The sequence below is a fragment of the Vigna umbellata genome, chromosome 5 (genome assembly GCF_029865625.1).
Source record: "Vigna umbellata cultivar VRB3 chromosome 5, Vumbellata_1.0, whole genome shotgun sequence".
Taxonomy (NCBI): domain Eukaryota; kingdom Viridiplantae; phylum Streptophyta; class Magnoliopsida; order Fabales; family Fabaceae; genus Vigna; species Vigna umbellata.
The window spans coordinates 68,185,544-68,197,049 of record NC_142169.1 but is presented as its reverse complement, the minus strand read 5'-3'; the positions used below and the strand labels follow the sequence as shown (position 1 = coordinate 68,197,049).

General features: G+C 31.3%; 1 protein-coding gene across 1 annotated transcript; it reads right to left on the bottom strand.

The window, feature by feature from the left end:
- Nucleotides 1-1,177: 1,177 nt before the first annotated feature.
- Nucleotides 1,178-2,291, bottom strand: LOC124833210 (ethylene-responsive transcription factor 4). The gene has a single exon (XM_047307629.2). The coding sequence runs from the start codon at nucleotides 2,179-2,181 to the stop codon at nucleotides 1,519-1,521; it is 663 nt and encodes a 220-aa protein (XP_047163585.1). The 5' UTR covers nucleotides 2,182-2,291; the 3' UTR covers nucleotides 1,178-1,518.
- Nucleotides 2,292-11,506: the final 9,215 nt, after the last annotated feature.

The window sequence follows — 11,506 nt, the reverse complement described above, 5'->3', positions numbered from 1 at the left end:
AATAGAAAACGATAAAATGGGATTCAATGAACCAAAAGATCGCAAAGATGCACTCCCCCATATTTCTTTTGTATCAGACGCATATTAAAGAATTGGTTGCGTATTCAATATATCTAGCCGCGTTAATGTTGCTTTCTTTTTCTGCGTTGCTTTGTCAAGGAACCTTCGTCTTGTGGAATCAACTAACGTTTAATCATTCGTTCAGCCGCAAACTCGTCTAATCGACCTAAAATCACATGCTCAGTTTCGATCAAATAAAGGAATTCAAAATATTTAAACTCCAATCACTTGTGCAATTTCATCTCGCATAAAACTACACATATTATATAGTAATATTGAGTAAAACGTAGTTTCGATTGCAAAGCTTACAGAATAATTTTATTTACATTTAAAAAAAAAATGAAAACAGACATATATATTGTAAAAGGAAAAAATATTTAATGTGAAAGGTTTTTGTTGTGTATTATAGAAGATTCCACCGTACTATCTTTTGAATTGTGCCATTGGATAATGTAGCACGGGTTTATCTGTGTAGACTCCAAAGCGAGTCAGAATTTTGAAGTCATGTGTAAATGATGCATAGTTATTCCCTGTCGGGAGTTAATTTGAGAATGTCAATATTACGTGGTTGAACTTGTCATAGGATTTCCAGAATTTTTTTCCTAGTTGCATGTCATTACAATTGTCTTTCATGTCTGTGGTTTATGTAAATATCCTGAATTATGAATAGTTTTAAAATTGAATAAATAATGAGTGAAAGAGTTATATATTAATTAATTTGATTTTTTGGTTTATTAAAATAGTTAATGGAAATCCTATGCAGATATGGTTATGATATTGAAAGAGGAAAGTTAGTTTGGGATGTGGAAGGAGGAGGAAACGTAAAATTGATGGGTTATCTGGTGTCACGTCTGTAAAGAAATGAGAAGAATTAAAGGATAAAAGATTTTGAGGAAAGAGTGGTAATGGTATGGGTTTCGGAAGATGGAGGAATGAGTGTGGAAGTGGGACACGTGTGGTGTCACCTTAAACTTTCGAAGAGGAAACAGGGGCCAGCTGTCACGTGGCGGCTGGTCAATAAATCAACGCCACAACAACGACCACTACTACCAAGTACGCTTCACCCACACCACACCTATCCATTTTCCCATTCTAAAACAACATCACAATCAACGTATAATCAAAACTTTGCTGTTAAATTCATTTAACCAACAACATTACACCTTACACAATACTACTACTCACCACTAATCAAAACCAAAATAATAATAACCGTTTCCTCATTTAAGAAACGACAGCATCAAACCGACGGTTCGGTTCTTCATCTGTCGCAAAAAATACAGACAATCATATCGCCTACCTATTCACACAGTGCCATTCCTTTCCTTCCTGTTATTTTAGGTTATCGGACGCTGCTATTTTCTCTACTTATAAAAAAACTAAAGAGAAATTCATAATCCGAAAAACAAAATTAAAAATTAAAAAAAAAAAAAACTCAAGGGTGTGTCAGATTCCGGATCAGGCCATCTCCTGTGGAGGAGGGTTATTAAGGTCGAGATCGAAAATTCTGGAACCGCTCCCCTTCACATCGCCTTCGTTGTGGTTCAGATCGATCACGGAGGACGAGTCCGAGTCGCTGGTCGTCGCGTGGAACTCGCTCGCCACAACGGGATGCTGATTGTAGCCAAATCCAAACCCACGCGGGCGGCCCAAACCGGCGCGTATGACAGCGTCGAAGTACATAACCTGGTTGGCCGCCGCCGGAAAAACGGAGAACTGGTGCTGGAAGGGGAAGCGGGCAGCGGAGACGGCGGCCGGGGCGAGGTTGAGGTCCAGAGGGGAGGAATCGGCGGCGACATCGCGGTCGCGACTGGAAGACTCGACGGTGCTGCTCTGGCTAGGGCTGGCGTTCTTGACATTACTATCGGACGGAGGAGGGAAATTGGTCTTGGCCTTGGGGCCGCGAAACTCCCGAGCAGCGGCGTCGTAGGCACGCGCCGCCTCCTCCGCCGTGTCGAAGGTGCCTAGCCAAACGCGGCTCTTCTTGCCGGGATCTCTGATCTCGGCGGCGTATCTTCCCCACGGCCTCTTCCTGACTCCCCGAAAATGCACCTCCTTGACTCCGGCGGCGTTAGCGTTAGTGTTAACCTTAACGGCAGTGGTCTTGTCCCTGGGCGCCATAATATTGTTATGGAGTGAATTTAATTTTGGTTTGTGTTGAGAGTGGGAGAGGAAAGAGAGAAAAGGAAGAGCATAGACGATGGATGCAGGGTAGTGGGAGGGAGCAGGTGCGTTTTTTATAGATGGGGATGGGATGGATGGGCCGTGCATGATGGATGATGAATCCAGAGAGAGAAATAAAGAGAGAGAGAGAGTCAACTATGAATTTGACTGGGGTGTTGGACATGGAAATTACCATTGCAGTGTGGAAGTTACAGAGTTACGTGGCATGTGGGTTGTCCAGACAGACAGCAGACAAAGCAGTTGGTTTCGTCTGATGATCACATCATCCACCCCACTTATCCTATGCCTCCGGACAACCCTCTCTCATTAATAATTTATTATTTCATTTCTATGTATTTATTCTGTGGTGCTCATTCGTCTGTTTTTTTTAATATGGAATATTGAATGTAAAAATATTTAATTTATTAAAGAAAAGTGTGTGGATTTGAAAATGGGTGGATATTGTAGTAGTACGTAGAAATGTTGTCGGCGGAATCTTCTGTCTCGCCGCGTGACTTGATAGTTGGATCTATATCTGATGTTTTTTTATTTTTTTATTATTATTTGATTTGAGAATGATTTTGAAGGGAAGGATGGTGGCTGCTATTGTTTATGGGCATGGGAAACGCTCACTCGTTCCCTCTCCCAATGACATAACATATCAATCTGCGGCGGCTAATTATATTATTATTCCAAACCAATCAATCAATAACCTCATTCTCTATCTTACATTCCCTTCCTACCCTCTATTTTTCTTTCACATCTCCACTACTATCTATTATTATACTTCCTTTTTACATTTATAATCTACTTAATTAACTTAATTATTCCTCTTCTTCTCTCTCTTCTACCTTCAATTTTTAAAATTCAATACTTAATTAAATTATTTAACTTTACAGGAATACGGGACTGCCCAACTTCCTCCCTTTCCGTTACAACTGATGTACCTATTTTATATTACATTATCTGCCTTTGAGAGGAAAGAAGGAAAAAATGTTTAAACCCCTGCAATAATTATATTCTTCTTTCCCAGTCAATCGGAACCAAGACCCCAAAATACAAACCTTATCATAAATTTTATTTACTTCTATAAATAATTCTATCATTTTCTTAGTCATAAATTCAAATACATTAAAAAAAGTATGTTTGTCTCTGGTTCACACAAATTTTACCTTGTAATAAAAATTTTCAAATAAGTTAGAAATTAAAGTCTTTTATTGCAAATCAACATAAAAAACACTATATTTAGTACTGTGCTATTTTTTTTTCAAATTTAAGCTAAAATATTTTAAGTTCTTTTTATTTCAAATATAAGTAAAAATGCTTAAATAATTTTGTATTTGAAACTTAAATGAAAATGTTTTATTATTTTTCTATTTCAAAATTAAAGTGAAAATGTTTTAATAACTTTGATTATATCAACAGTAGATTATACCGTGTGAAAAGAACAAAATAATTAAACTCAACCAATACTTTAAAAAAACTCAACAGTTTTAAATTAAATTTAAATTATATAATAAATATTTTAAATACATCTTTATATCAATAAAAATAATTATTTTCACTTTTTTTTATACATTAGATACAATATTTTTAGCCAGTCGTTTTTAATAAGACAATTTACTTTTTAATAGACAAATATAAAACTAAATCATTTATCTTTTAATATATAAAAATAACTTATTTTTAATTAATGAAATGCCGAAGTGCACAGTTTATCCATTCAAATACAATTATATAACTTATCTACTAAAAATAATTCACACGTGAATTTATTGTAACTTTTAAATTATTATTTAAAAACTATATTTTTAAAAAGTGTTATTAAATAACATTAGAAAACGTGTTCAATATGATAGTTTTAAAATGACAAAAATATCTGTATATACGATCGCAAATAAATTTTACAGCATAAAATATAGTTAGTATAGTATATAATTATTACGAGTAACTATATTTTAATATTTATTTATAAATGAGTTTGGTGTAAATATCATTAATATATCTGTGAGTATTAATTATCTAAAAAAATAAAATTTTAATTAAATTTATATTTTATAAAATAAAATTTAATTTTAATTAATTTAATTTTATTTATTATTGTAATTTTATTTAAATTTTATTTTAAAGATTTATAAAATATCTTTTGTTAAATACATGTGAGTATCCAGTGATACCAGTAAATTTTAAAATATTCTATAGGTAAGTTTTAAACAAATATTCAATAAATAATGAGATGAGTAATCAGAGAATTTTTTTATTACAAATCAGACAGTATCCGTACTGATTCGAAATATTTTTTTGGTTTTTTATGGAAAGAAACATATTTCAATATTTATTTAGTATTTAACTTTAAATTAGTTATCCATTTGACTTTTCATTTGTCCTATTTAACTAGTGAAAGCATAGAGTGTGGTTATTTTTTCATGATAATAAAAGATAAATCTATATTTCAAAAAATAATTATTATAATAAAATTAATTAAAAAACATTATTAAAATTTGTATTAAAGCTATAAGAAAGTTAATATATGTAAAAAGTTATTATAAAAGTTTTTCTATTACTTTTTTTACGCTATAATTATATAATAAAAACAGTAGTGCATTTCTATATAAAATAAAAAATCATAATTATGATAAAAATTGAATAAAAAATAGATATAAAATATTTTAATTTGTTTTTAATAGTGAATAGTATAGTTATACAATAAAAACTCTTTCAACCTTTTTGGATTATTGTTTTTGATAATAAAAATTAATAAATAGTTTAATAAACAAAAAGATAAAAGAAATTAATTAAATTGAAGATATAATTAAACCAATATTATTATGTCAAAATTTAAAAATAACAAATAAAACAGTGAATTTTTGTTAAAGAATTGACAAAGAAAAACACATCACGTCAGTGTGACTGAAGGTGTTGGAAAAACATGGGCATACGGTTCTTGGGCTGCAAGCATTAATGAAGGTTGATCCATTAATACGTGTTGAATTGATTGTTAGCGTGATTATAGGTCTATACAGGTATAACAGTATGTGTGCGAGGCTTTACAACAAAAATTTGAAACGGAGCAGAGCGTCTTAGCGTTAAAAAGAAACATAGAATATTTCGACAACATTTTTTTATAATATTTTATCATTATTTATACGTCATGATGATTAGTTTAAAAATTAGTATTTATAATTATTATTATTAATTATAAAATAATTTAAAATTAATTATATGATGACACATTAAAATGTTATAAAAAATTGTTACTGAGGTGAGATGAAACATTGAAAAAGAAGTAAGAAGACATAAGCATGTGGTCAACTTTTATTTGGTGTGAAAGCCCAATTATTTATGTGTTCTCCACCAACTCAACACGCAAACAATTCACAGCCTAATAAGTTAAAAACCACACACTCCATCATTCTTTACCCACACACCTTCCATGCAACCCTAAATTCACAGTATTCTTGTGGGATAATTTTCCATTAATATTCTTAGCTAAACTATCTTGATATTGAAATGAAAAAAATAAATTGATGAAATTTACTTTTAGAAAAAAAATTAAATATGTTATTTTACTAAATCTAGAGATCATTTGAACCTTTCACATCTTTATTTAATTTAGATTATTGAGAAAGAAAAGAAAAAGAATGTAAAAGAGATACAAGGAAAAGGTGTTCGTTTCCATTTAAGAAAAAAAAAAGAATATGAAGACAAAGTCAAGTGGTCCATTATATTACCACTAAAAATCTGAATGAGTGAAGTCTGAGCTCTTCAAAATTCTTATAAATAGCTACCAGCAAACTTTGAATTTTTCTTTTTTATAATATGTAAATTTAGTCCTATTCTGAAATAGAAGTACTCTGTTATCCACAAGATCACACGACACGGGTTGAGCGAATTGCAGACCCTACATAAAAAAAATGACGTTTAGTTAGGGTTTTGGTTTTATGTGAAATTCTTGCGTGTTCTGTTTGGTGTACAAGAATTTCCCACATTGTCCATCTTTATCCGTACCACTTTGACACATAGTAGCAGCAGCCATTGCGATATGTCCAACACGCGTCGACAAGTGAGTGTGTGAACATTTTTCTAACTAAGACACGACCCATTAACCATGCCCTGGTGGTTGGTCCCACAGCATTGCACATGTGATTAACACGTGTTTCTTTCTTTTACCTTCTTAGGTTGTCAACCTTCGCATTCACATTTACTTAATCCGTAGCATAACACGTCTTTATAACATTTAAATTAGTTTTTCACTCAACTTAACACAGATTTTTCTATTGAAATGACTATTTTGGTATAACAATTTTTTTCTTAAAACTATGCTATAAAATGTGAGATGAAATATATTTTTAAATTATTTTAAAATAAAAAAAAATGAAGAAGTTGGCATTTTAAAAGAAAGATAAAAAACGCTGGCGGCTCATTGGGCTAATTTGTGTCCTACTCAGCTGCCGTCCTGGACTCAATAAACGTGTTGACCGATGTATTTGACTCCAATGTTTTTATTGGGCTAATGTAAAGTTGAAATTTCAGTTAAAAAGTTACTAAAATAATGTGAGACGGTTGTATGTTTTTTAAACCTTCTTTTAGGATGAGTTTATTAAACCTTCTTAAGAAACATAACATCAAAGTGTTTTCTATAGGTCAACCTCGAGCAGATCGATTGATTAAAGAACAATAATGACAAGTTGGACGATCAAGATTTAGCACACTGCACTAGAATAAGGAAAACCGATCTTCGAACTCTGTACAGAAACGATCATGTTTGATATATGATCACCTAGGTATTCAAACATACTCACTTGTCTATACTCAAGACTAATACATGACTGACTGCCCAAACAGTTGACTACCTAGATTATACGGTAGCTATCATACTGTTACTACCGAGGGCGGGCAACCAACCGGGAAGGTTTGGACAAGGCCGAGTGGGTGGAAGCAAGGCTAACATGTTCGAGCGGGTGGTCCAGTCTGATTTGTCCGATCGGAACTCTTTAGCACAACGTGTCCGATCGGGCAGATGTATAAAACTGTGAACTAGAGACAGCAGTTAAATGCTCATGAATGTGTAGTTAATGAGGTAACAGTCATTGTCGAGTATTTAAAGTGTGCATTGAAAGCCATTAAGAGGTAAATTAATGTGTAATATTATCTGAAATCATATAAATAGCAGTCAAAGGAAAAGGTAAACTCTCTGTTCTTTGATGATTATATAGACTTGCAAGAGCCCATTCTGACTTGAGCGTGGAAGGAAGAGTGTTTCCGGACGGAGGTAGCAGGAACTTTCCCCGACAGAAACACATACTATACACAATTGATTAATTATTATTTTTTAAATAATATTCTGAATTTTCAAAATTTAACTAATTATTCAATATAGTTATAATATTTATAAATAACAAAATTATACAATATAAAGTATAAAGAGCATCAATTTCTTATCTATTATGTTTGGCGTGTATTAAAGATGGATGGAGAAATGTAATAAATGGATTTTAATGTTTTAACAATTAGTTACTTAAAACCTGACAAGATTCCCTGGAGAAGTCAAAAGTTGTATTGAAGAGCGTTACAACAAAGTCCATAAATGGTTCCAAATGGAAAACATTGTGTTTGGTGAGACATGCATGAGTAGTAAGCAACCTTTAAGATAGACTAAAATTCCGAAAGTTAAGTAATCATCGTCTAAATTTAAGAGCGACATGATTCACGAACTTCTTAAGAAGAAAGAATACCAAATTAAACACCGCCAGTTGATATTTTCTATTATAACACGCTTGCGCCCAAGTTAGTTCATTCAACTCGTACGTTGTACCTTTCCTGATCTTCCGGTTGGGGTTTCATATTCTTAAATTCTGTTCCCATTTGCTAAGAATAAAAAAACTACTCCCATTTTGTTCCTCAAACCAACGACATGATCCACTGCATTAGTATATTATAAATTTACGACTAAAACTAAGTGTACCCACATATGAACCTTTGACTGCATCAATGATTGACACTAACCTATTGTGAGATATTTTTCCCTAATTTGTTGATACGCAGCTATGATAATCTATAGTTAGAAATCCTTTGGAACAACTGGGTGAAGAGAGTGTTGGGTCTATCGAGAAGGAGAAAGAGAATGCATCTTTCACGCTTTCCCTTCTAACAATCTTCCTCTCAATACATTCCTCTTCTGGTTCTGATATCACTGTTTGGTTTATCAAGAAGGAAGTTTTCTAAGTCAATTATATAAGAGATCGACGTCCTTCTTTATCCAAAATCTTAAGATAATAGGTTAACGAATCTTTCACCTTTATATAATTATTTACCTTTTTATTTCTATCAAATCTGAAACTTAAATTTACACTTAGATTCCGAAAGCATCACTCGTCTTAATATCTTATATCTTAATAATTAATTATACTCTTAGCTATTTTACAAATGTAAAGCACACATCACGATAAAATAATGGCAAACATAGGGTCAAACCATTCACAACACCCAAAACTGGGATATATATATCATTCAAAATTTATGCATTTTCAGAATTTGACACCTTGGAGGAAAAGAAAACGTTGAAAACGAAGAGTCCATCTCAGGAGTCAACAAATTGTGTTAAAAAAAAGAGAAAAAAAAAACATGTGTCCCGTGTCTAAGGTTGCATTTGGTGGAAAATAAAAGAAATTGACCTGACAGACATATGAACAAAAAATACAATTAGGTCTCTCTTTGATTGGTTAAAGAAGCCCACCTTAATTGAAAAAGGTAAGTACACAGTTCTCTGTTTCATTTTATCTAATTCCCTCTCTAGAAATTTTTCTTGTATAAAAACTTTCTGTGAAGTGGACTTCAAATACACCTAGAAGGCTTTTTTACGGGTAATCTAGAAGGACAAAAATATCATTTTATTACTTCGTTAATAGTTTATCAGTCTTTTAAATTGTTTAAATCAAAATTAATCGTCTTGAATAAGATTTTATTTTATATTGGTTTTGAATGGAATTAGTTATTTGTAAGACTTGTCTTAAAGTATAAATTATATAAATGAAGTGAAGTCTGAGTAATTTATTAGTTGAATTAAAAACTATAAAAAAATAAAGAATTTAAAATACTCTTACTACTTGTTTATCATAAGATAACGCGTGTATTTGAAAAACATAACAAAATATAATACAAAAAAAAGAGATTTTCAAATATATATTGCTCGACTCTCTTTTTATTCATAGATAGAAACTTCGACATGGTAGTAATCGTCTTCAGTTTTAAAAAATATTGTACATGCAAAATTGTATATGAAGGAAGAGACAATGTTATTGGAAACAAATGACGGGCAAAGAAGTCAGAGTGAAAGAAACATAGAGGAAAATTACTGGTAAAAAAGTGAGTTAAATCAAGAAGAAGAATAAATAACAAAAAAAACGTATAACTAAATTTACAAACCAAAGAAATATATAATGACGTGAAACTTGAGATTTTTTGAATATACAATTCCAATATAGAGGAGGATGAAGGAAAAATTTAAGTAGACACCAATAAAATAGAAAATAGAAGACTTTTAGAAATTTATAAAAGAAAAAAACAAGATAAAAGAAGACATGCCTCCTTCATTTGATTTTTTCCATATAATAAAATTTGTAGTACTGTTTCATTGCCAAAAAAAAAATGAAAAAAAGTAATCTAAAGCAATGTATAGTTCAAATATGCATATACAAATAACTATGTTTCCCAAACTTGATTATTTTAGGTGATAAATTTAATGCAAAACAACAAACAATAGACATAGTCAAAACGGTATAAATATAAGCTTTTATTATATCAATTAAAACTAAAAGATTTAATTATTAATTAATATATATTAACCGTGGATCAAGGAAAATAATTATAGTAACTCACGGATTTGCTGTAAAAGACAAGAAAACTTTTTCTTTTTAAATAATCATAAACATTGTGTAACATTTTGAAATTTTAATGTTTCAAAAATTACATTAATTTTTTTTTATCAAAAATATAATAAGTAACCAACTTGTGATGATCATCGGATCGAGTTGAATTACTCGTTTTGAATTCTCTGTTATAGAGGATAATAAAATTGAGAAGTATAAGGTGCATGAATGGACTTTGTGTCTTGGTTAATCAGTTTTAACTACCAATTTTGCGAGTTTCATGAATTCCGTCAAAATTGAACTACACTTTCCATTCATTAAATTGTGGGTTTTCGGTCTTTTTGGGCTTCTTAGTAAAACCAATACTCAGAACGGGACTAGGCCCAACTAGTTTAAACTTAATGGACTCGGACCTCATGTAAAAAACCAACGAATTCTTCATTCAATTTTGGACTTGGGCCATCTTTCACGGTACGAACTCAAGGGGTGTTGCTCCCTCCACCACCACCCCTTACTCCCTCCACCATCTCATTCCTGTTTTACCCCTCTCTTTATTTTTCCATTCCTATTTTACCCTTAGTAAAATTTTAGGGTTAATATTTTTTAACCTCTACCCACTCCAATCCTCTACATATATACAACGACAACTCTTCTTTCTCTTTATCGTTCGTCCCCTCATTGTTTCATTGTGCTCTTCTTCCTCTTTTTCACGTTCCACTTCTTCCTCTCATTCTTTAATTGTGGTCTCAGAGTGTGGTGGACTTTCATTAGCGAGTGTGTTTATTGAGAGATTACAAGTGGTGGTAGAAGCAATTGATCAACCGTGCCAAGATCGGTGTGTGGTGGTGCTTGAAGGATCCGTCATGAAGGTGCGTAATAAACCCTAAAAAAATAAACGTATAATCTTTAAACGGATGAGCATCCCTCAACATCCGTTCGTTTAAAGTTACATGTTTATTTTCCAGTTTATTTTTTTATATTAATTTTGGAGATATTTTAATAATGAAATTTATACGTTTTGATGTATTATTTTTGAATATATTTTTGATGTATTTTAATAATGTATTTTTGAAGATATTTATTGTTATTAGTTTATATTTATATTTTTTTTGTATTTTACAGTTATATATAATTAGTTTTTTGTTTTAATGTTTTTGTATAATATATATTTTTTATATATGGCTTTTGTATTCTTTAACAATTTTATAATTATATAAAAAATTATTTATTAGTTTAATTATATGAAATATATAATTTTATTATATTAATATTTGTAATTAAAACAATCGGATGTGGTGGAGTTTGGGGGGTGAGAATCTGAAAAGAAGAGAAGGAGAGTTGAGTGGTGGGGCTGAGTAAAAAGTAAAAATGGATAGGAAGATAAGGTTTGAGTTTAAAGTAAATAAATAGGGTTA

Excerpts from the sequence above, each read along its gene's own strand:
- LOC124833210 (XM_047307629.2), bottom strand. The coding sequence starts at position 2,181 with ATGGCGCCCAGGGACAAGACCACTGCCGTTAAGGTTAACACTAACGCT.